The following is a 26,712-nucleotide window of genomic DNA, read 5'->3' as shown; positions in this document are numbered from 1 at the left end:
GATTAGAGGCAGAGGATCAGCAGGAGAGCCAGGCAACTGGTATTGCTTAGAAGGAAATAAACATGGCAGCCTCCATATACCTCTCGCTTTAGGTTCCCTTTAGTCTTTTGTTTAAGTCGCTTAAGGTTTGCTTGAAAATAATGTTTTATTAAATGCTTCTATAAGGTCTATAAAAAATGCCTACACTGGGAGGCTTTGTTTTTACACAGCAAAAATCTATTACTACTTTGACATCAAAAAGTCAATTTCTGCTGATCAGGGTAAAAATGAACAATTTAAATCCACCGCGAGTCAGTGCTGATGATAAAGCATGAAGACTTCAAAGCAGGTGCATACATTAATAAGCACCGCAAAAATGATAATAATTGTAATAATGGTAGCGTGTTAGAATGGCGGACATTCAAATGGAAGCTAATCTAGAGCAAACACTGATGGGAATACTTCTGTTTTTCCAGGCTATGTCAACAGTGTCAAATTAGAAGCCTCCAGGGACCTTAGACAGGTAGACACAAGGCGAAAACACAGAGTCACTTACTAGATTACAGCAAAGTCTCCTGTACCCGGCACAGGCGGGGTTAGCCTGATGCCACATACATGTGCTTGCCGCTTACTTGAGCAATCGGACAAAAATAGCACAAACTGTGTGCAGCAATGCAGTGTGGTTTCGGAGCAGGAGAGATGATTTAATTTGACATGTGGCCTCTTATCTCTCTCCAAGTCCTGCTCCATTTCTGCTTTTTCAGCACCCAAGGCCATGGCCCTTGGGGCCCTCTCCAGAAATCCCTCTCAGTGTACAGGGGCTGATATGAATACGTCTGTGCTCTCTGTACGCCACCTGTGGAACATATCAGCACACACTATATACTGTAAATCCAAGACGTATTTAACCACTGTGACGTCCTTATTTCAGAACTATAACCAGAAAGAAGTTGAGCACTAGAAATAAAGGAGTGTAAAACCCCTGGCAGTCAGAGGAAGAGTCTCGGGAAGCTTGGGCACGCTGCCCCCGCCTGTATCATACGCTGCTGTACTCCGCGCACTGCAGACATGTCCATAAACATACTTTACTGTACTCTCTGTGTACCTGGCAGCCAGGCCCGGGAAAGCTGGAAGGGGATACTTGGCACTAGAAGCAGGTCAGGCCTGGCGAGTGAAATGAGGCAGACTTTATAAGATATCCTCTGGAGGAAATGCTATTTTGTACTGAGGGGATCTGTGCTGGGATCTTTTTCCATTTAAATAGAGACAGTAAGTGAGTGTTCCAGCGGACTGCTGGCAATCCAGTGTCTCTACGACAAGGAAGATTTCATTAAAGAGGAACTGCAGTGAAAATAACATAATGAATAAACTTGCTTATTTTTTTACAATATTCATGTATAGATTATTTAGCCAGCCCATTGTGAAATCTTTCCTCTCCCTAATTTACATTCTGAAATGTATCACTGGTGGTGACATCTTTAGTTCTGCCAGGTGATCTGTGTGCGGAATGTTCGTTACTGAGAGTTCTATGCACAGAGGGAGAAACTGCTTGCTTGGCAGATGGGAAAAGACGTTATTTCCCACAATGCAATGAGGTTTACAGACAGGAAACTGTCAGGACCATGGTCATGACATCACACCACACTGTGGGAGGGGTTTCAGCAGAATATCAGCCATACAGACCCCGCCCCCTGATGATCTATTCGAGAAAAAGTAAAGATTTCTTATGAGAAAGGGAGTATCAGCTACTGATTGGGATGAAGCTCAATCCTTGGTTACAGTTCCTCTTTGAAGCACGACTCTAGTAGTATATAGTGGGAAACCTAGTTTGAGGATCCATTCACACTTGCGATTTTTTGCTGGCGTTTTGCAGGAGTGATTTTTCTGCGATTTCACATGGAAAAGTCAGTGAACACTGTGGTGATTTTTCCGCGATTGTGTTTAGCGCTTCTATAGACCTGAAACGCGATCGCCGGGAAATTGCCTGAAAATGGTGCAGGCGACGCGTTTGCGTTTCGCAATTTTGGGCGATTTGCAGCGATTAGCGCAAGTCGCCCAAGTAAGAACGGGCCCATAGGGTTTTATTACACTAGCGCTTTTAAAAAGGTGAGGACAGCCAGGCAATTGGTATTGTTTAAAAGTAAATAAATATGGCAGCCTCTGTTGCTCTAACCTCAGGTGTTGGTGTCCTTTAAAGAGAACCTGTACTGAGTAAAAATATTTAAAATAAACACATGAGGTAACTTCAAATGAACATTACATAGTTGCCTTGCCATCAGTTCCTCTCAGAAGCTCACCATTTTCTTCTGACAATAATCCCTTCCAGTTCTGACAACATTTTGTCAGATCTGAAATATATCAGTTGCTGTCAGTAAAATATCAGTTGCTGTCAGTTATAGCTGAGAGGAAAACGGATGTACCAGGTAATGTCCATGTTTCCCTATGGCTCAAGTGGGCGATGTTACAGTTTAACTGTGTGCTGACCAGAAAGCTGTTATGGGGTAATGGCTATTTTCAAAATGGAGGACGGAAAATTCCCTTGATCACAGTGAACAAATAGGACGCGCGACAGGAGAAAGACACTGAGGAGTAGACTACATGGAAGGTAAGTATGACTTGTGTATGCTTATTTTGACTTTTATTTTCAGTACAGGTTTTCTTTAAAGAAACCCTGTAACAGAAAAAAGTGCCCCTGGGGGGTTGTCACCTCGACAGGGGGAAGCCTTCTCTGGTACTCCTCTGTCCCATGGTGGTCTCTCTAGGCCGCTCCAAACGGCGCCCCTGTCAATATTTACCTTCCCTGGGTCCAGAGCAAGTCGCCTGCGCAGTAGAGCGGACCCGACTGGGATCGGCTATTTCCACCTGATCCCGATCCGAGAGCCGCTACTGCGCCTGCGCTGGAGCCGGGGAAGTTAAATATTGCAGGCGCTACTGCGTCTCCGACACAGCCTGACATATTGTCGGCTGTGGCTTCGGAGGGGCCCAGCGAGACCACCCTGGGACGGAGGACGGGGAAGCCTCGATAGGATCCAGAGGCTTCCCCCTCCCGAGGAAAGTAACCCCCGGGGGCACTTTTTATTACAGTCTCTTTAAGTAAAATCAACTGAAATGGGAAATCTCACGACGTTAGCTTGTAGCATGCATTCGCAGCTCAGCATGTTTGTGCTGTGTATAGAAGTCACTCCTGATCCGCCATCGCGTATCAGCAGCGCGGTGTTATCAGCATCGCTGTGCAGAATGGCGAGCACAGGCAGGAGATGAGCGGAACATTTCCATTACGAGGTGGAATGAGTAGAGACTCACAGTGACGGGCGCCACGCACCGAGAAATCAGGCCTGTCAGCTACGCGAACATCTTACCTTAAATACTCTCTCCTCCGTCTCATCTCACCGATAACACCATCACGGCATCGTGATCACAAAGATTCTGTCTGTTTCTTAAAGAGATACTGAAGTCTCTTTTTTTACCTTATTTTCTTCTTAAGTCGTCTTCCGCATTAAATTCTAAGTGGATTTGCCGCATTCCCGTGGCAGAACGTTTGATTCATAGCAGACAGAGAAATAGACCTGCAAAGTTCCACGACTTTGCAGGTCGCAGATTTTGCTGCCCGGGGAGGCAGAGCTTTGTGCAGTAGCTCCGCCTCCTCTCCTGACAATCTCCGTCCCTCTCAGTGAAAGAAGACTGAGAGGGGCGGGGAGAGGTGAAGATCAGCAGAGATTGACTGGAGAGGAGAATACTGAGTACATCTCTGCCTCTACCCGGAAGGAGGATCTGCAAGCACAGGAACTTTGCAGGTCTATTTCCTTGCTATAAATCTAGTTGTTCTGCCGCGGGAATGCGGCGAATCAGCTTAGAATTTAATGCTGAAGAGGACTTAAGAAGTGTCTCTTCAGTGTCTCCTTAAAGGAAACCTGAGACGGTATACTTACCTGGAGTGCAGACAGTATTTATACAGCGCTGTACAAAGTATACAGATATATACAGATATATATATATATATATATATATATATATATATATCTTGTCCCTAACTGTCCCTCAGAGGGGTTCACAATCGAATCCCTACCTTACTCAAATGTCCTTCGTAGTCCAGGGCCAATTTGAGGGGGAAGACAATTAACTTTTAATCTGTATTGGAAGTTCACTGCCCCATCCCCTGTGTTTTCTTCAGGACTGTGGAGTCGGTACAAATATCTTCCGACTCCTCAGTTTATGAAACCACCGACTCCGACTCCAACTCCGAGTCCAGGTACTCAAACTTGCTCTGACTTCTCAACTCCACAGCCCTGGTTTCCTTCCCTATTGTTTCCACCCCACTACACTCTAGAGCAGAGGTGCCCACACTTTTTCGGCTTGTGAGCTTTTTTACAAATTAGCAAGTCGAAATTATCTTTCTATGTACAATTTTAGGAGCACAATTCTATATGCAGAATGAGAAATAAAGTGTAGTTGTGATCTACCATGAAGTCCTTCGCGATCTACCCAATGGGCATCCCTGCTCTAGATTGTAAGCTCGCAAGGGCAGGGACCTCCACCTATTATATTTTAAGTTTCTGTAATTTACCATATGAACGTTACCAATTTTAGTGATATCTCAATCCACACATTAAAGGAACACCTGATTTTTTTAACCTGGGGTTGAGAGAGTTCCTGAAGTGCTGGTAAATAATGATGTATACAATTCACTTGCTTATCTTTTTTTTTTTCTTTTTTTTTTTTTTTTACTGTATCTAATTCCTTTCTAAACTGACAGAAATCTGCTCTAAACTGACAGCAGAGTGAGTCATGAGGGGAGGGGGAATTCCCTCACAGTGCATCTGTTAATCCTGTGTGTGTGAGAGAAAGTCCTGTGTCCTGTATCTCTGACTGAATTATCTGGAGAGAGCGGAGGAAATGTAACTTGTTATAAATATTTATAACTGTCTGTGACAACACAGCTTTTCATACTTTTTTTTTTTGCTTTCAGAGAAAAATACTCTGTAGTTTGATATGCAAAAAACCCTAATACTGGCTGTGCATTGAAGCAGACACCCATTTTGAGAATGATTTGTCCCAATAGAGCTAAATCCTACGCACAATGTATAAAAGCTTTTGCCTCTGATATTTAACATGAAAAGTAGGAAAATGCTTACACAGCTACTTAGACATTATTTGTACGTTGTCTTTTTAGAACACTTGGTTCGATAGAGTTCCTTTAAGTATGTATTTGTACTGGTATTACTGGATGTCAGGACTGTACAGAACTTCTTAAGTATATTATGTTCCCCAATATTTGTTTTGCACTATGTACATAAGATGTTGGTGCTATATTAACCTTTTCCGGACCACCTGCACTAGATCCTACACCGCACTTGTGGCTGTTCTAGCCTGATACGGCGTAGAATCTATGCAGGCCCACCGTTTCCGCTCCCGACGCGATCGTGCGCACCCGGAGGGGGAGATTAAGCTGTCATATGATAGCTGACATCTCCCTCAGTGATCAGCAGCCATCACGTATGGCTGCTGATCACGTGATCACTACGATCGCTGGCGGATCGTAGTAATCACTTTGACAGCGGCGGCGGCGGCAGGGGGGAAAAGAAGAGGATCCGCTCACCTCCCTGCCGTTCCAGTGACGATCAGCGCCCCACTCTGCTCTGGCCGGCATCTCCGCTCCTAATGCAGCTCGGTTCCGGGTCCCGGCATGATGGCGTCATCAAGCCGCGACCCCGAATTGAGCGGCATTAGGAGCAGAGATGCCGGCCGGAGAAGAGGGGGCTAATGCGGCTCTGGAGCCTGGAAGGTGAGTAATGGCTGCTGGCGAAAGGGGGACACCTGCCACCATGGGGGGACACTGCCTGACCCCCCTAAACGTGCGCATCCCCCCCCCCCCCACCGCAAAATGCGTGGTCCTTAAGGGGGGTTAGGCGGCCGGACCCGAAATGGTTAATAATTAAAAATAATAATAATCTGTAAGTTTTTGAGATCTATTTCCTCCACACACTGCCTGTAGATATTTAATTCAGATTACATTTATTGAAAATTTATCAAACTGTAACATTGCTCTGCTCAATGCAGTAAAAAGTTATGTGCTGTCGATGTATTGCCGCTCCAGACCCACTGCGATCCATCAATTTGATTGATTTTCAGACAAAATCAAATTATTGATCGGACAGGCATGTTGGGGCTTCGATACCTAGCAGATTTGTTCAGAGTGCCTGAATCTTCAGGGAATTGATGGGAAATATTGAGCAGTATATGAGTACATTAAATGGAACTGGAGGTGAGAGGGATATGCAGGCTGCCATATATAATGCCTTTTAAATAATACCAGTTGCCTGGCAGTTCTGCTGGTCTTTCTAGCTTCCCTAGTATCTGGATCAGAAACAGACTTTAGTCAGAAACACTTGATCTGCATGCTTGTTTAGGATCCATGGCTAGAACTATTAAGGTGCCAATACATCTAGAGATGTAAGGGCAGATTAACCAAGTGATGGAATCTGGTAATAGAGAGATCTGTTGGCTGCCCATACACCACAGACCGGTCCTGATTGATTTCAGCATGGCAGACATCTGCCTTGTGACACTGCCTCCCTTGCTGCCCCCTTAATGTAAATGTGCCCCCTTTACCTATTCGCTGTCACCCGCCACTAGTGACAAAGGTGCCCATACATCTTCCGCTTCCGCAGTGCATCCCCCCCCACGTGGCTACCGGCATATAGCACGTGAGATTGTGTGTGACAGGAGTTTGAAAAGTGAAAAAAAGATTGTCAGGCTTGGCAAGTTATCAGCTCACAGCTCAGCTCCTATGCCCCAATCTACCACCACCTTCTTCACCCTATGTGGCGTGTCCCCGCTTAAATGGGAGGTGAGGAGCAACACCTGCCCGACTTCTGTTACACCCAGGCCTTGTAGGTGCAAGGTATAGGAGCTGAACGTAGAGTGAATGTTGTAACTCACCAGAACAGGAGGTAGCAAAAGTCCAGGAACAAGCCAAGGTCATACACGTTAAATCAGAAGTATCAAGGTACACTAGGAGCAGGAAAAATCAGGGTCAGACAATCCAAGGTCAATGCAGGCGGCAGACAGAGAGTGGTCAGGTTCCAGGCAGAGGGTCGTTACAGACAGCAGACAGAGAGTGGTCAGGTTCCAGGCAGAGGGTCGTTACAGGCAGCAGACAGAGAGTGGTCAGGTTCCAGGCAGAGGGTCAATACAGGCGGCAGAAAGAGAGTGGTCAGGTTCCAGGCAGAGGGTCAATACAGGCGGCAGACAGAGAGTGGTCAGGTTCCAGGCAGAGGGTCGGTACAGGCGGCAGACAGAGAGTGGTCAGGTTCCAGGCAGAGGGTCGGTACAGGCGGCAGACAGAGAGTGGTCAGGTTCCAGGCAGAGGGTCGTTACAGGCAGCAGACAGAGAGTGGTCAGGTTTCCAGGCAAAAGGTCGATACACAGATAATCCAATAGAAGTAATCACACCCAGCACAAGCACACAGCCAAAGCTATCAAATGTCACAGCGAGCTTTAAATACAGGCAAGCATCCAATCAGTGGCCGGCCACAAACACAGCAACCAATCACACAGTAGCAGCCCTGCCTGTGTGTCAGCTGACTAACAGATCAGCTGACACAAAGTTATATAAGCCTGCCTAAGTGTCAGCTGACTAGGTATGTCAGCTGACACTAGCGTCTGCATCTACTAGCAGCATAGGACGGAGGCCTAAGCCGATGTGTCCGTCCCTTCTCTTTCTCTGACTGCGTGCTCCCGCCCCCGTTGCTAGGGATGCAGGGGTTGCGAGACACACGCGAGAGCGGTGCTGATGTGGAAGTGCCAGGACGCGACCTGCTCTCGATAGAGACAGCCGCGTCGCTGGATCCCGGAGGTAAGTCCCTTACAGAGATATAGAAGTTCACTAAAACAAATAACTGGCATGGGAAAGACCCAAAGAGCAGAGCAAAGAAAAATAAAAATACAGCACAGTTTGATAGAACCTAAACTCATAAGAAGCCAACAGATACATACTGTAATATGTTACGGTCAGAAGTGGAAGTCTGGTCACTACGGGTTCTGGCCGGGCAAAACTAGAAGTGGCCATCTCACTGTGGCCAATGTGCGAAATGTAACGAATCCTGCCGGCTCTGGAGTCAATCCTGGCAGCTCCGGAGTACGTTCTTCTGTAAAGGCTCTGGCTCCTCCCCCTTCCCACCTCCTATTGACTTCTGTCAGCTGGGGGAACACGCAGTGCAGCCGGAGTCGTTCGTAGCAGTAGGGAAGCAGAGCAGGAACGCTGCAGACATTGCTTCTGCCAGCACACGCTCTGCAGGAACAAATGTCACAAATCCCTGCTTCCCTGTGACGAACGACTCAGATTGATCCTGTCAATCTGATTGGTTAGGAGATTTTTGGCCATTAGTCGTCCCAAACGATCATTTCCTATCGTTTATGTGAAGAATCATTCGGTTGTTCTGTAAATTGCATCGTTAGTGGCCATCTTTATACGAGCAAGTTTACTTATTTTTACAGTGTTCATGCGCAAATTATTTCATCATTGTCACAAATCTGTGCTTTACATGTCGGTAACTTCACTGCTGGCCAGGTGAATCACTGTGATACCTCTTGGCCCCTCCTACCATCCCATATGCCACATTCTACTGCATGTTTTTCTGACTGACTCTACATATTCTGTAGCACTGTAGTCTGTCCTCTTTGAAACACATTAAGTGCAGGACAGTCTCTTACCTTTATTGTCACAAAGCCATGAGGGACAGTGTTTGGGTCAGCTTCAAGTGGCAGGACTTCCTCCTGAAACTGCAATAATGCACAAGTCAAATGTAAATTTTATACAAGTAGCAGTAGAATATTGTACCCTGTTAGCCACAGGGCCAGTTCTAGACTTTTTGTCTTCTGAGGCAAACTTGTAAGGATGCCCCACCTCCCTCCCCCCAGTATAGGTAGCTAGTATAGTTGTCCCCAGTATAGTAGCCCCCAGTGCCTGCCCGCTCCCCCCTCCCTCCCCGTGGCTGCCGCTCTGTTACTACTGGCGGCAGCTTCCTCTATGTTCCTCCCCGGCCCCTCTCCTCTGTGGAAGAAGACTTCCGATGTGCAGATCGGCCTGTCACAGCAGCGCGACCCGGCTGCTGTGCAGGGAAACACAATAGCGGTTCCCTTCAGTGCAATATACAGGAAGTACTTACTTCCTGTATAGCACGTTACCATGGGAACCTCTATACTGTTTCCCTGCACAGCAGCCGGGTCGCACTGCTGTGACAGGCTGATCTGCACTAGTGATGGGAATTCCGGCTCTTTTAAGAGAAACGGCTCTTTTGGCTTGGCTCCCATTAAAGAGCAGGCTCCTATGGCTCTCAAACGGCTCTTCATTTAATATCATTAGAAGCCACTCAGATACGTAAAAAAAGCCCCGCCCCGTCTCCATGACAACTCCAGTCTGCTTCTCTGAGTGGGGCAACCCCTCTGGCTGCTGCTCTGCTCCGCCCCATACACTCCTACAAGCTACAGGAGGAGGACTACATCTCCCGGCATGCCTCAGCGCCCTTTATTACAGAGCAGAGCGCAGTGGTGAGTGACTCACAGGCATTGGCTCTTTTTAAACTGAGCACCGGCTCTTGCCGTTCGCAGCAAAGAGCCGGCTCTCTCAATCAGGGCCCATTGCCGCCTGAGGATTTAAACCTGCCTCACTTGGCATCATGGGCCACCTGGCACCAGGGATGGGCTTCCAAATAGTGATCTACTCAAATTCGCAATTCTAATTAAGATAAATTACCCCACCTGTGACCCGTGGGATGGGGGGGGTTAACCTTCCCAGAAGTCCGTGGATGCTATGCGTGTCACCGCTGTAACACGGTATTCCGGCGGAATGAAGAACAGAAAAAACACCCATTCCTGGGTCTGTTTTGAGTTCTATAGGGTCAGGGGAGCAACTGCTTTCAAGTCATCTTTCTTTCTTACATTGCAGAGTAGAAAATGAAAGAATTTGATTGGCTGTGACACAAATGCACTGACAATGAGTATGGCTGGTTTCGGTGCTAGAGGAGAGCACATGGCCACTCCCAGCATGCTTACCTGAACTCTAGAGCAGAGCACATGGTCATCCCCAGCATGCTTACCTGAATTATAGAGCAGAGCACATGGTCATTCCCAGCATGCTTACCTGAATTATAGAGCAGAGCACATGGTCATTCCCAGCATGCTTACCTGAACTCCTGATAAGTCTTGCAGCTCTTTCAAGGCTTTCTCTGTGTCTCTGACCAGCACTGTGGAGATGCCCAGTTCTCGGGCTGGCTTCAGGTTTGCACCAATATCATCAAGGAAGATGGTCTGCAAAGACAGAGCAGCTCAATAATGAGTCACTGCACGCTGAGGTGACAAGGTATGAACTGGCTCCATGAAAACATGCGTTAAAGAGACTCTGTATAAAAAGAAAAGTCCCCTAGGGGGTACTTACCTCAGGAGGGGGAAGCCTCAGGGTCCCAATGAGGCTTCCCCCATCCCTGTAGCTGCGGGGAATCCAGTGCTGGTTCCCCTGAATCCTCCCCCGACAAGCTTGACAAGGCTAGATGTATTTACCTCTCCGGGATCCAGCGCAGGCGGAGTAGCGGTTCTTCGTTTGGGCTAGGCGGAAATAGCCGAGCCCGATTGTATCCGCTCTACGGTGCAGGCGCAAAATGACTCACGTCTGCGCAGTGGAGTGGATCGACTGGGTTCGGCTATTTTTGCCGTAACCCCGAAGGAAGATTGGGTAGTGCGCTGGATACTGGCAAGCTAAATGCGCAGGATCGCGGAAGGTAAATATTTACCCTGCCGCACTTTGTGGGACCCGGGCAGGCTAACGTAGGGATGGAGTAGGATGAGGGAAGCCTTGTTAGGATCCAGAGGCTTCCGCCCTCCCAAGGTAAGAACCCCCAGGGGACATTTTTCTTAATACAGGTTTTCTTTAAGTGATGCTGGTCAAGACGGTTGGTGGCTGCTCTACACCCGCTGGTTTCTTGGCAGAGGAAGTCATTATCAACTGTCTAAGCGAGTTTCATCTAGCGTGTGTATGGAGCTTTAAAGGGTACCTGAACTGAGCTGTAATGAGCTGAGAAGCAGAACGAGCTGAGAAGTGACCACGAGATAGATTTTAATATATAAATACAGCAGCTATGCAATAAAATGCAATGGCAGCTTTCAGAGCAGATAAACTGTACTATGGGGATTTGTAATTTGTAGACAGACAATATTATTTGTACACAAAAGCAAATATGATAACTGTATGGGTAATGAAAAGTAGGAAAACACATTTTTATTGAATGTTATGTCAGTGTTGTATCCCACTTTAAAGAGAAAACATGACCAAGAATTTAACTTCAACCCAATCAGTAGCTGATAACCCCCTTTTTACATGAGAAATCTATTCCTTTTCACAAATGGATCATCGGGGCTCTGTATGGCTGATATTGTGGTGAAACCCTCCCACAGGAAACTATGAGGAACATGGTCCTGGCAGGTTTCTGCCTGTGAACCTTGTTGCATTATGGGAAATAGCTGTTTACAGCTGTTTCCAACTGCCAAAAAAGCAAGCAGCAGCTACTTCCACTGACATCACCTGCCAGCAGTAAAACTGTCACCATGTGATAAATTTCAGAATGTAAATCAGGGAGAGGAAAGCTTTTACAATGGGCAAACACTGACTAAATCATTTATACATAATTATTGTAAAAATGAAGCACTTTTTTATTACATTATTTTCACTGGAGTTCCTCTTTAATAAGGGGATGACATATTACACTGTGCTCTAATGACTGGGCTCTTGCCAGATTCCTCTGGGTCGCCCCCCCCCCCATGGCCTTCCCTACTGGCAGTAATGACCTCTCACCTCATTAGGCTGGGCTTGCATGGCCTTTAGTGCATACTCATAGATACGAGTCTCCGGTTTCCTCATCCCCACCCGGCAGGACTCGATCACCATGTCGAAGTGTTGGCGCAGCATGCTGAGCATGTCGGCGGTTTGGTGCCGGCTCGGACTGTCATCCAACCAGTTGTTGGTCAGTACGCATGTCTTGAACCCTGTAATGAGTGAAGAGGATGATGACTGCACATACATTGTGCATGCAAACCATTCTGTGCACATAAAACATCAAGAAAATATTTTATGCAAAGCCCCAGGCAACATCCACTCTATTTGAGTGGCATAAAAACCTTTTCAAAAATACTTAAAGGACTTATGAGGCGAAAATCAGTAAAAAAGTTAAATACATATTGTGCATTAACATCCTTAGGGGACGCCATCCGCGCCCCCCGGTCCATTCGGCCGCGTCTCTTTTATAAGCCATGGCTCCTGTGGGGTCCAAACCCGATTCCTCGGGTCGGCTTCACCTGCTCCAATCAACATAGCCGCCGGGTGCTGTCGCGGCTGCTCTGTTCTCATAGTCGCAAGCGCGGCTCTGAGTCCGCCTCCATATCTGACCTCGTTCCCGGCGGTCTCGTGGACGTAAAGCACGCAAGACCGCCAGGAACGAGGTCAGAGATGCGCGGCAGGATCCGGCGGCCATGTTGCTTGGGGCAGGTGAAGGCGACCCGAGGAATGGGGTCGGGACCCCACAGGAGCCATGGCTTTATAAAAGAGACGCAGCGGAATGGACCGGGGGGGGGGGGGGCGGATGGTGTCCCCTAAGGATGTTAATGCACAATAGGTTTTTTTTTTTTTTACCGATTTTTGCCTTGGAAGTCCTTTAAGGAAAAACTGTAACCAAGAATTGAACTTCATCCCAGTCAGTAGCTGATAACCCCCCTTTCCCATGAGAAATCCATTCCTTTTCTCAAACAGATCATCAGGGGGCTCTGTATGGCTGATATTGTGGTGAAACCCCTCCCACAGTGTGATGTCAGGACCATGGTCCTGACAGTTTTCTGTCTTTTAACCTTGTTGCATTGTGGGAAATAACGGCTGTTTCTAACTGCAAAACATCCAGTATCCCCCTCTAGGGATGCTCAAATTCGGATTCGGAAGATACCCGGATAGTTGCAATCCGGATATCTCCCAGTAATGCTGTGCGGGCTGGGCGGGGGGGTCAAGCTTACCTCTCTGACGTCTTCTTCGCTCGTCCCTCGGCGCCTCCCATGATGCGGTCCACGCGGCGGTCACGTGACTACAAACACTTCCTCCTTCCGGGTTGAAGGAGGAAGCGTTTGTAGTCACGTGATGCGCGTGGACCGCATCATGGGAGGCGCCGAGGGACGAGCAAAGAAGACGTCAGAGAGGTAAGCTTGACCCCCCCCCCGCCCAGCCCGCACAGCATTACTGGGAGATATCCGGATTGCAACTATCCGGGTATCTTCCGAATCCGAATTTGAGCATCCCTGTCCCCCTCTGTACATATGTGTATATATATATATATATATATAACCACGTTTTAGCCTTTTGTTTGGGGGTGTGATAAAATATAGATAATGGCAGTTGGTGCTGTCTGTTTTTTTCATGTCTGCCAGTAGTAGAGATGATTATAGGCAGGCTGATTGTGGATCAAAGAACATGAACAAATTACACAAATTACGCATATCAATCATTTCTTGATTTCTCTTTTGTTTTTTACTTTGCAATGTATTGATTTATTTTTTTCCTCTTTTCGCTAAAGTTCCTCTTTAAAGTGTTATTGTGCTTAAACTTAAAGAGAAACCATAATGACATACTGTATACAGTAGAATCCCTTTACAGTAAACTCCATGGGATCAGGAAAAGTAGTATGCTATATTAGAAGTTAATATACTCAAGCACATAAAGTATACTGTAGTATTGAGCCTTAATTCGGTCAATAATTGCAGCCATGCACAAGCAAGTCACAGATGATAAGTAATAGCCTCAGTAATAAGACAGCAGCTTACACAGGAAGCACAGCTCTCACTGGTAGATGCAGCTTGCAATTTTAAGCCCATGCACCGCTCAGTGCTTTTGATTTAACTCATGTGGGCTAGGAATAGTGTGCAGATAGCGAGCAGACTACATGTGGCTGCCAGCCTGCCCACTGACCGCGGTTCATGCATACATTTGAAATGGGCGCCGGCTGATGCTGCTTCTGCACAAGTCCCGGTGGTGTTAATTACTATTCCCCCTCCTTTGTTTTTTTGTTTTTGATTCAGTAAAGCTACCAGAGTGGTAGCTACATGAAACACCACTAGAGGGCACATGTGTCCCTCTAGTGCGATCGTCGCCGACATCAATAGCAAACAGGGGGACGCGTACATAACACGTTCCCCTGTTTGGCTTCTCCTGTCGCCATGGCGACGATCGGAATGACGTCATGGACGTCAGACGCCTCTGATCCAGCCCATAGCGCTGCCTGGAACTCATTGGTCCGGGCAGCGCAGGGCTCTGGTGGGGGGGCCCTCTTCCGCCGCTGCGTGCGGGCGATCGCCGCAGAGCAGCGGCGATCAAGCTGTACGCGCGGCTAGCGAAGTGCTAGCTGCGCGTACAACACTTTAAATGGGGCAAATCGCCCCACCAGGGGCTGAGATATCTTCCTGCGCGGCATGGCCCGAGCTCAGCTCGGGCTTACCGCCAGGAAGGTTAAAGGGGAACTGAAGAGAGAGGTATATGGAAGCTGCCATGTTTATTTCCTTTTAAGCAATACCAGTTGCCTGGCAGCCCTGGTGATCCTCTGCCTCTGGTACTATTAGCCATAGCCCCTGAACAAGCATGCAGCAGATCAGGTGTTTCAGACTTTAAGGCTGCTTTCACAGTGAGACGTTACAGGCGCACGTTAGTGCAGCCTGTAATGCAGCCCACCGCACAGCAATGTAAAGTCAATGGGCTGTTCACAGTGCCCACGTTGCGTTACACTGTAACGCAGCACGTCAAGTTAAAGTGCTGCGTGCTGTACGTTATAAGCGGCTAAGCCGTGTTAGACTGTTTTACATGGTTAATTAATGTTCACTGCACGATGTGACGTGCAGGGTTTACTTCCTGGAGCGGCCGCTCTGTGCGGAGATTGGCTGGCGGGACCACGTGATGCCGCATGCGTCCAAGAGTACGCATCACGGACGCCAGAGTGAGCAGCACAACGCGGCTCACTCTGACGTCCACATCCAAGAGCACCAGGCGTTGCGTTAGGGGCACGTTATGCGACCATAACGTCCCCTAAAACGCAACGTCCTGGTGGGAAAATAGCCTAAAGTCAGATCTGATAAGACTAGCTGCATGCTTGTTTCTGGTGTTATTCAGATACTACTGCAGAGAAATAGACCAGCAGGGCTGCCAGGCAACTGGTATTGATTAAAAGGAAATCAGTATGGCAGCCTCCGTGTACCTCTTAAATAAGTTCCCCTTTAACACCTTACCACCATCTGAATAAGATTGTTTCAGCAATGGGATAATTAAACTATACATTGATGAGCTTATAGCAACCCCCCTGCGCAGGGACATGGTCTAGCCCTTAAAGAGCAGTCAGTTTTTATCTAAAAACTGACCAAGGAATTTACAGCAGAGAGGCAGAGCTGTGTGAAGAAGGAAACTGCTCCTAGTACTTGTGTTAATGTATGCTTCAATCGATAGTATTCCTTTAATTATGTTTTGGGATGTGCTAGGAAACAGGCGACTCCAACTCCGACTTATGAAACCACCAACTCCGACTCCAACTCCAGGTACCCAAAATGGCTCCGACGTCTTACTTACCAGGGCTGTGGATTTGGTACCAAAATGATCCGACTCCTGACTCCTCGGTTTATGAAACCACCGACTCCAGGCACCCAAAATTGCTAAGACTCTGACTCCACAGCCCTGCCCGGAGGAAACCCACACAGACGTGGGGAGAACACACAAACTGGGTGCAGAGAGTGCCCTGGCTAGGATCTGAACCAGGGACCCAGCGCTACAAGCGAGAGTGCTATCCACTACGCCACCGTGCTGCTACATTGCAACATTGCAACATTTTCATGGGGCCCTCAGAACTAGGCACTCTTGAGCAATGCCACCTGCCCCTACCCTATGGATATGAGTTTATAGCCAATTTACATTTCCATGCAATGTACACAGAGTATAGTGCTTAGGCTAAGAGAAAAAGTCAGAGGGTGGAGAAGCAAAGGAAAATTAAAGGGAACCTTAACTGTAAAAGAAAAAAAAAAGAGTTTTACTTACCTGGGGCATCTACCAGCCCCCTGCAGCCATCCTGTGCCCTCGCAGTCACTCACGGCTCCTCTGGTCCCCCGCTGCCAGCTAGTTTCGCTTTTGCCGACTGGGAGTCGGCCGGCCACCATGCGTACGTTTTTACGCATTCCCACTAGTGCAGGAAGCTATTGCAGACATCAACAAGTAAATTTTTACGCGTTACGGGTGTAATGCGTAAAATTTTACGTATTACACCCATAACACGTAAAATGTACTTGTTGATGTCTACAATAGCTTCCTGCATCAGCAGGGATGCGTAAAAACGTACGCATGGTGGCCGGCCGACTCCCAGTCGGCAAAAACGAAACTAGCTGGCGGCAGGGGACCGGAGGAGCCATGAGTGACTGCGAGGGCACAGGATGGCTGCAGGGGGCTGGTAGATGCCCCAGGTAAGTAAAACTCATTTTTTTTTTCTTTTACAGTTAAGGTTCCCTTTAATAGTGAATACATCAAGTACTACCTGGGCTCCCTCTGCTCCAGGGCCCCATAGCAGTAGCTATGGCTACTATGGCTATTGCTATGCCCCTGGGCACCTGCATTGCTGTGCTGACAGCACTGCATTGCATACAGCAGTGTGCTACGAGACAGAACACAGCAGAGCCAATAATAACGGTTCATCAGCCTTATGCACCTACAGAAAAATCCCACATCCACAGGACTCCACAGCACCAGACTGATCTATGCAATGTCAGGGGGCGATGGGAAAGAATGTAGAGGTATAAGTCAAAACACAAGCAGCTTATATCAATTTACCATTGGCGGGGGAGGTGCACAATGGAAAGGAGAATTAAATATGCCCACAGTCCACATTCCAGACGAACCATCCCCAGCAAAGAGTACCTATCGTGCCTGTTTCTAATCTAAGACAAACACTGCCCTGCTCAGTGGCCTACAGTCAAACCATACGTGGAAACAGCAGCAGCAGAGGCAGTGAGCTCCTCTGTGATGTAGCGCCCTCCGCTAGCCAGAGACGGACCCAACAGCGGGCTATACATTGCATTTCATACATGAGACTACAGGGGGCGCACATTGCCTGGAGCATAGCCATGTGACTACACAACTACAGCAATAGGCAATGCTGAACCTGTTTATCTCAGCTGGAGTTCATTTAGATAAATCAGAAACACTGATGTGATGGGAATGATTTCCCTCTGTCCCTTCAGCATAGCTAAGCTGTACATGAAGAATGAGTATGATGATTCCTATACATGGGGTACTAGTAACATCAAACAAGTAATATACACTGGCCTAAAGGATTATTAGGAACACCTGTTCAATTTCTCATTAATGCAGTTATCTAATCAACCAATCACATTGCAGTTGCTTCAATGCATTTAGGGGTGTGGTCCTGGTCAAGGCCTCAATTCACTAAGATCATGCTGGAGATAATAAGGCAAGAGAAAACTTACCTCCACACAGTGAGTTATCTTATCGCTTCATTCCTTAAGTTACCTCCTCTGTAGTTACTTACCTCCTCTGTAGTTATTTTACCTCCTCTGTAGTTAATTTACCTCTGTAGTTATTTTCACATGCAGTTAATAAACAGCCTGTCTTTAACTCTGGAGTTATTTTAAGGATTGAAGAGTTAACTTAAAGACAGAAGAGTTAACTTTAGGTTTGCCTGAGGTAAAATGTTTCCTGAATACTACATGCCTTATCACCATGGTGACAACTCTAGAAGAGTTATTAAAGACAGGAGAAAAGCTTAGTGAATTGAGGCCTCAACTACACTAGTTGGGGTTGAAGTTTCTCTACTCTACTCTGCAATGCCTTAGGCTCAGGGCCGGCGCTACCATTAAGGCAAAGGAGGCAGCTGCCCCAGGGCCCCAGAGCTTGTAGGGGCCCCCAGTGGCTACAAGAGGAAAAAAAATTCAAATCGGCCTTATAGTTTTTGAGAAAATCGATTTTAAAGTTTCAAAGGAAAAAAAAACACATTTAAAAACCTGCCGACTTTAATGGTTAATAGAAAATCCACCTTAAAAGCTAGAAACCCTAAATTTGCAGGATATGTTAAGGGGATCATTAGGAATAAGAGGAAAAAACATTTTTCAAAAAGATCTTATCATTTTTGAGAAAATCAATTTTAAAGTTTAGAAGGAAAAAAGTATAGTTTTAAATGCGGTAAATGTACGGTAACTTTTAGTAGCAAACCTAACGGTAGTGTAATTTTACATGCATCAAATGAAAGTGCAATAAATTTCCTGATGGGGTTTCCAGGGGGTCTATACGCAGCCGCAGCGCTTTGGCCAGGGATCGCTATACAGCCGCAATATGGCTGTATGAAGATCCCTGGCATTTTTTCCTATTTTCCCAAATTTTTTTTATGTTTAGAGTGTGGGAATTTTTTTTTTTTTTTTTTAAATTATGTGGGGTCCCTTCTCCTGAAACTTTTTAACCCCTTGTCCCCCATGCAGGCTGGGATAGCCAGAATTTGGAGCTCTGACCGATTGGGACTTCACACCCTGACTATACCAGCTGCAAAAAAGGTCCCCTAATGCCGATTTTTGTTCCGGGGGATATGTTGGGGGGGGGGGGGGGGGGGTTTGTTGCTTAAACCGGCCCTGCTTAGGCTCGTACACACCTTACATCCAGAACAATTATTTGTGATTATTTGGGGTAATAGATCCCTGTACAGATATGCTGCTCACTCTAGTGAGTAGCAGGTTCAGCACTATGGAGGGGGAGGGAGACCAAAGTCAGATTTATAATTTTAGCGCTCCCTAGGCCAACTTCCCCGCCCCCATATGCATCAGCATCCCCTATGCCATGTGCAGCCACTCTATCCCATTTGTACTATGTACAGCACTCTTTGGAAGCAGCACCTCGTCTTCCATATGTTGTTCCCCATTAGCTGTCTCCCTTTTATATTTCAAGCCTCCTACTCCGCCCCTCTCCTATGTAAAGCCGCCCCTTTGGCACGAGCCACCCAAGGCCAGGAAATCCCGCTCTGGGTATGTGTAGGGATGAGCTGCAACTGAAAATAACTGTAGGGTCAGGCAAGCTTTTCCAGCACCTCCAGCTGTCAATGTCCAGCCTGGCTGCTTCAAGGGAAACCGATATGAACAGTAGTTATGAGATGATGAAAGCTAATGGTGACTTCTAATCAAATGCCACGTCCCTATGAGAAACAACACCTGAGATTCTCTAATGCATTTGTATTTAGCAATATCACATTGCAGATCAGATTGTACCAGGAAGCCCTCAGTGAGCTGCCGGCACAGGTGCAGCCACGGGGTACAGCACTGAAACCAGATCCTCACGTCTGCACAGCACATTCTAGCATGCTCAATAAATAATAATAATAATCCGAGTATTGGTTACATTGATAGAAGATACAACATGTACACTAAATATCAGACTATTTGGGCAGATGTCGAATAGACATCCGTGCATGGGTGCCTGATGCAGGTAGTAGTCAGCTACTACATAGGACTAAATGGCAGTAGCCGGTCGTAGAGTGCTCATGTGAAAGGGCCCTTACAACTGCTCTCTGCTGCCTGGTAACTGCTCACTGCTGCCTGGCAACTACTCACTGCTGCCTGGCAACTGCATGCAGAGCCTAAGTGTTTCACTTACCTGGGGCTTCTGCCTGCCCCCTGCAGCCGACCTGTGCCCAAGCCATAACATAGTGATCTTCCCTTTCCACGCCGCGGCTACTTCTTCTCGTAGTGGAAGACAAAGGCGCTTATCGTGACCTAGAGACTATACTGTGTACTCCTGTCTGTTTATGGCCTGAGGAGGCGGGAATATACCCGTAAAACGCGTTGCACTGTTCTGTTTGGAGTATATTAATAAACCTGTTATTATAAAAACCTGACAGTATCCTGTCTACTTCGAGGAGTCGAGTCCACCACCACCTCCTGAGGAATTTTAAAGCGGAATAGAACCCTGCATTTCAACTTTGCTCTAAAACATTATTTACAGTATATTATATGCAACCAGCATTTTTTTTTTTTACTAGACCAGCATTGGAAGGGTTACACAGAGTTTTAAAGTTCCTGGAAAGAACTGCAGACGCATCTGAAGCTCAGATAGATACATTTTGTTTACATAAATGTATCTAAGTGTTGAATGTTACACACTTTGGCTGTCCTCCAGCTCAGTCAGAGAGAGTGAGTCACATTCAACACTTAGATACATTTATGTAAACAAAATGTAACTATCTGAGCTTCGGATGCGTCTGCAGAAATCTCCAGGAACTTTAAAACTCTGTGTAACCCTTCCAATGCTGGTCTAGTAAAAAAAAAATGCTGGTTGCATATAATATACTGTAAATAATGTTTTAGAGCAAAGTTGAAATGCAGGGTTATATTCCGCTTTAAGCTTTTTATCACTTTTTATCCTGCTGGCGCCTCTGTTCACTTTTACATTAAATGCTTGCTAGGGTTAGGCATGGCCAATAAGATGCTCATTCTGAGTTGATGCAAATAGTATGCAGCCTGAAAAATGAGCCAATCACGTGCTTCATCTGCTGCTTTAGATACAATTAGCATAACATTAGCATCGGCTTGGAAAGGGCACCTCCCTGATTATCCCTTGCAGGGTAGATACACGGAGAGTCCCACCTCCAGTCAGCTTACCGTGTTGCCTCAGAGCGGTGGCGGCCTTCAGCATGGGCTTATTGATGCCGCCGGTCTCATAGGTCCTGTGGAAGGCCGATTCTATGGAGAAGGATTCCGGAAGGGAGACACTAGACTCCTCAGCAAATGTTTTACATTCCTTGTTCATTTCTGTAACAAACTGACAGGAAGACACAAACGTGAACTGGTGGGACAACCCAGGCTCACCTCACCAGAGCTGCGGCATATCACAGACAGGTATATAGACACTATGGCTACTGGGCAGGATGTTTGGGCAGAAGGAAGCAGGAGGAGACGTCCTCATTTTATCTCAAAGCACTTTTTGATGGATACTTGTGAGTAGATTTCTTATTACCATTTCATAAAAGTGATGTTTTTACAGTATGGAAGTGTGTTCTAGTTTATGGATACAGGCTTTGGTGAGACTCGAGAACCACTTTTGCTGATAGTTGGGTGGAGTACTCTGGAGGTGATCGCCTGTTACCTGCAATTGCCAAGCCTTTGCTGCGATCTGTGAGGGGGGAGGCTACCTGAGAGGGTGAATAATTGGTGACCGAGGAGCTGAGGAACAAGGGGACGTAGGAGGATAGCAGGAAGCTGTGAAACGAGAGTGTCTTTATCTCTTCTGAAGGTATACTGTGAAGGGGTCTGATGCAAAGCTGCTTGTGGTGGTGGTTGGACTGAGAGAATTTAAAGAGAACCTGTAACAAAAAAAAAGATCCCCTGGGGGGTACTCACCTCAGGAGGGGGAAGCCTCAGGGTCCCAATGAGGCTTCCCCCTCCCCTGTAGCTGCAGGCAATCCAGCGCTGGCTCCCACAAAGTGTCCGGCAATCCTCCCTCGACAAGCCTGACAAGCGCTGATTTATTTACCTTTCCTGGCTCCAGCGAGGGCGCTGTTGCGGCTTTCCACACGGAGATAGGCGAAAATAGCTAATCTCCTTCGGGTCCGCTCTATTGTGCAGGCGTAGGAGACTAGTGCCTGCGCAGTAGAGCAGCCGTCAGCGATCGGCTATTTCGCCTATCTCCGAAGCGTCTGCGCTGGAGCTGGGAAGGTAGATATTTACATCCCTGCTGTTCGGGGAGCTTTATCGCCACCGCCGTGGGACCGAGGAGGACGGGGGAAGCCTCAATAGGATCCGGAGGCTTCCCCCACCCCAGGTGAGTACCCCCCAGGGGAGGTTTTTTCGTTACAAGTTTTCTTTAAGGGCCGCAGCATACAGACCAGGTGAGTGGGCAATTTCAGCCAGTTATTTTTTCTGCATGAGGTCATATGGTGAAGACTGGTGATCCAGTAAAAACAACAGGTGGCCCACATAGCTGGAACTACTGTATGTACTGGTGTTATACTCTATAACCAGGTACAGATACTGGTGCTGTACTGTATGTGGTACCAAGCATACAACAACCAGCCAATCACAGCAAGCGATGTATCTTACCGTCGATAAGCTGATTGTTGTATATGTTACGGCCAGAACCCGAAGTTTGGCCACTTCTAGTTCTGGCCGGCCACTTCGGGTTCTGGCCGGCCAATGCGCGAAGTGGCCGCTGCGCTGCGGCCAATGTTAGAAATGGATTGATTCCTCTGAGGTTAATGTATCTTCTGGCCGCAGCGCAGCGGCCAAACGTATAACAACTTCCTTAATTTATTGCAATTCAGCCGGCGGCAATGTAACAATTCAAGCCGCCGGCTTTTTTTTTCTGCCTCTCTCTCTCTCCTTTTATGGGCAGCCGGCGGGGACATGCGTGTCCCCGAGAGTCGTTCGTGGCGCCAGGGCAGCAGAGCGGGGAGGCTGCAGACATCGCTTCTGCCAGCACCCGCTCTGCAAGAACGGCAGGATAACCCTGCCGCGACGAACGACTCCGGAGGGGGGACACGCGTGTCCACGCCGGCTGCCCATAGAAGAGCGAGAGAGGCGGGGGGAAGGAGGAGAGAGAGGCGGGAGGGGGGGGGGGCGGGGAGAAGGAGAGAGAGTCAGAGAAAAAGCCGGCGGCTTGAATTGTTACATTGCCGCCGGCTGAATTGCAATAAATTAACGAAGTTGTTATACGTTTGGCCGCTGCGCTGCGGCGCAGAAGATACATTAACCTCAGAGGAATCAATCCATTTCTAACATTGGCCGCAGCGCAGCGGCCACTTCGCGCATTGGCCGGCCAGAACCCGAAGTGGCCGGCCAGAACTAGAAGTGGCCAAACTTCGGGTTCTGGCCGTAACATATACAAAGCCTGGTTGGATTGGTCAGCTATCTGCAACCGCAGATTCTCCAGTCCAGCTGGGAAGAAGAAATAAGACGACACCCCGCGTATAAGACGACCCCAGACTTTTGAGAAGATTTTCCTGGGTTAAAAAGTAGTCTTATATGTCAGAAAATACTGGTGACAAGATTGGACAAAATTGTGAAACAGTCTAGTCCAGGCATGGGCAAACTTGGCCCTCCAGCTGTTAAGGAACTACAAGTCCCGCAATGCATTGCAGGAGTCTGACAGCCACTGTCATGACTCATAAAGACAAATGCATTGTGGGACTTGTAGTTCCGTAACAGCTGGAGGGCCGAGTTTGCCCATGCCTGGACTAGACTATGGTCTATGTCTTGGTTTTATCTCTTCTGATCTGGAAGAACATACCAAGAATGGAATAAGAGGAATAAAACAGTTGGTTTACAGTTTTAAGTGACTGTGTATGAGTGGACCGGGAACTCCATTGGTACCAATGTACTGCCAGGCAGGACATCAAACTGTAAAAAAAAAAACAGGAGAGGCAGGAACAGGTCACATTCATAGAGGTTTCCCCTGTAACCCCTTAGATGGGAACAGGGAAAGACTGGTACACGAGGGACCATTAGTGGCATGCATCCAGATCTAAGGGGATGCAGGTGATAACATTTAACTCTAGTAGGACTGAAGCAGCAAATTGCAAAGTAACAAGTTTTCGGGGCGACCCAGGGCCAGTTGTAGACTCTCTGCTGCCTGTAGCAAACTTTGGAGGATAAATTCAGCTGTGATTTGTCGTGTTGTTGTCCTTCTGTTGCTTCGGACTATGCGTGCTACTCGCCTTTCACCCCTCTTGTTCACCAGCCTTTTTCGACTGGAATAGTCCTTATCGCTTGAATGTTTCTTTCTCGTCTGCCACTCTCTAAGCAGCTCAGATACTGTTGGGTGAGACAATCCTGAGGCTAGGTGCACACATAGGCAGAAACGCTAGCGTTGTGGAAAACACAGCGTTTTATGCACCAATGTTACTCAATGGGCAGCATAAAAAAACGGATGGGTATACATTTCAACATTGGCGATTTGAAAATCGCTAGTTTTCTTGCATATTATGCATGAACGCATCAAAAATGCACATAATGAAAGTCAATTAAAACGCAATGTATTGCATTTTGTATGCCTTTTTGATGCGTTTTTTTTTTTTTAAATAAAGTCTTTTGATGTATTTCCGCTTCCTGTTGTCTTCCTGGTGTTTTGCATAAAACGCAATACAAAAAACGCATACAAAACGCATATGTGTTTTGTACATGCGAACCGCAAATGCATTAAAACGCGTGCAAAACATTTGAAAACCGCATCTGCGGTAAAAAAACGCTAACGCAAATGCACCAAAAACGCAGTAAATAAATACGCAATAAAAACGCCAATAAAAAACACAACGTACATAACAGAAATGTATTTAAAAAAATAAATAAATTACACACACACACACACACACACACACACACACACACACACACACACACACACACACACACACACACACACACACACACACACACACACACAGTACACACACACACACAGTACACACACAGTACACACACACACACAGTACACAGTACACACACACACAGTACACACAGTACACACACACACACACACACACACACACACACACACACACGTTTGCAAAAGTATTCGGCCCCCTTGAAGTTTTCCACATTTTGTCACATTACTGCCACAAACATGCATCAATTTTATTGGAATTCCACATGAAAGACCAACACAAAGTGGTGTACACATGAGGAGTGGAACGAAAATCATACATCATTCCAAACATGTTTTACAAATACATAACTGCAAAGTGGTGTGTGCATAATTATGCAGCCCCCTTTGATCTGAGTGCAGTCAGTTGCCTATAGACATTGCCTGATGAGTGCTAATGACTATATAGAGTGCACCTGTGTGTAATCTAATGTCAGTACAAATACAGCTGCTCTGTGAGGGCCTCAGAGGTTGTCCCAAGAGAATATTGGGAGCAACAACACCGTGAAGTCCAAAGAACACACAAGACAGGTCAGGGATCAAGTTATTGAGAAATTTAAAGCAGGCTTAGGCTACAAAAAGATTTCCAAAGCCTTGAACATCCCACGGAGCACTGTTCAAGCGATCATTCAGAAATGGAAGGAGTATTTCACAACTGTACACCTACCAAGACAAGGCCGTCCACCTAAACTCACAGGCCGAACAAGGAGAGCGCTGATCAGAAATGCAGTCAAGAGGCCCATGGTGACTCTGGACGAGCTGCAGAAATCTACAGATCAGGTGGGAGACTCTGTCCATAGGACAACTATTAGTCATGCACTGTACAAAGTTGGCCTTTATGGAAGAGTGGCAAGAAGAAAGGCATTGTTAACAGAAAGCATAAGAAGTCCCGTTTGCAGTTTGCCACAAGCCATGTGGGGGACACAGCAACCATGTGGAAGAAGGTCCTCTGGTCAGATGAGACCAAAATGGAAATTTTTGGCCAAAATGCAAAACGCTATGTGTGGCAGAAAACTAACACTGCACATCACTCTGAACACACCATCCCCACTGTCAAATATGTTGGTGGCAGCATCATGCTCGGGGGGTGCTTCTCTTCAGCAGGGACAAGGAAAGCTGGTCAGAGTTGATGGGAAGATGGATGGAGCCAAATACAGGGCAAACTTGGAAGAAAACCTCTTGGAGACTGCAAAAGACTCGAGACTGGGTCGGAGGTTCACCTTCCAGCAGGACAATCACCCTAAACATAAAGCCAGGGCAACAATGGAATGGTTTAAAACAAAACATATCTATGTGTTATAATGGTCCAAAGTCCAGATCTAAATCCAATCGAGAATCTGTGGCAAGATCTGAAAACTGCTGTTCACAAACGCTGTCCATCTAATCTGACTGGGCTGGAGCTGTTTTGCAAAGAAGAATGGGCAAGGATTTCAGTCTCTAGATGTGCAAAGCTGGTAGAGACATACCCTAAAAGACCGGCAGCTGTAATTGCAGCAAAAGGTGGTTCTACAAAGTATTGACTCAGGGGGCCGAATAATTACGCACACCCCACTTTGCAGTTATTTATTTGTAAAACATGTTTGTAATGATGTATGATTTTCGATCCACTTCTCACATGTACACCACTTTGTATTGGTCTTTCACGTGGAATTCCAATAAAATTGATGCATACTTGTGGCAGTAATGTGACAAAATGTGGAAAACTTTAAGGGGGACGAATACTTTTGCAACCCACTGTGTGTGTGTGTGTGTGTGTATATATATATATATATATATATATATATATATATATATATATATATATATATATATATATATATATATATATATATATATATATATATATATATATATATATATATATGATACTATATTTTATTTTACTCCATTGATAAAGGAAAAAAATATTGAAAATTGCAAACGCACCAAAAACACATGAAAACCGTAAACACAACACACGACTGCATACAAAAAACAAGTGAAAAATTAACCACTTTACCTCCCTTGCTACGCTTATCTACTCCCCACAAAACTTTACTTGAAGCTCAGGGGAGTAGATAGGCGTACTTGTGGTAAACAGTGTGCTGTATGCCCAATTAGCTATCTGATTATGTATATAGGGTATCATTTTAACCGTGACAAGTGAGAGAATAGATTTTGTGTTGTTTGACAACTGAGGGATAAGTCATGTGATTTTTTTTACCGGAAAACTGAATGAAAAGCAATAAAACTGTTATTTACATGTACTCTATACCCCTAAATAAATACTA

The 26,712-nt window shown here is 46.5% G+C and overlaps 1 protein-coding gene across 3 annotated transcripts in view; it reads right to left on the bottom strand.

The window, feature by feature from the left end:
- EPHX2 (epoxide hydrolase 2) overlaps positions 1-26,712 on the bottom strand; it is a 147,062-nt gene that overhangs the window by 85,608 nt on the left and 34,742 nt on the right. For 2 of the 3 annotated variants that reach the window (XM_068280105.1, XM_068280107.1), the window contains 4 exons: positions 20,689-20,848; positions 11,825-12,015; positions 10,165-10,287; positions 8,692-8,760 (listed from right to left, as the gene is read on the bottom strand). In XM_068280105.1, the coding sequence (XP_068136206.1) occupies positions 8,692-8,760; positions 10,165-10,287; positions 11,825-12,015; positions 20,689-20,848 (543 nt within the window). The remainder of the gene's footprint in view (positions 1-8,691; positions 8,761-10,164; positions 10,288-11,824; positions 12,016-20,688; positions 20,849-26,712) is intronic. The other variant, XM_068280106.1, reaches the window with a different exon arrangement.

This window comes from Hyperolius riggenbachi, chromosome 4 (genome assembly GCF_040937935.1).
Source record: "Hyperolius riggenbachi isolate aHypRig1 chromosome 4, aHypRig1.pri, whole genome shotgun sequence".
Classification (NCBI taxonomy): Eukaryota; Metazoa; Chordata; class Amphibia; order Anura; family Hyperoliidae; genus Hyperolius; species Hyperolius riggenbachi.
The sequence above is the reverse complement of the archived record's forward strand: the minus strand, read 5'-3'. Positions and strand labels throughout refer to the sequence as shown.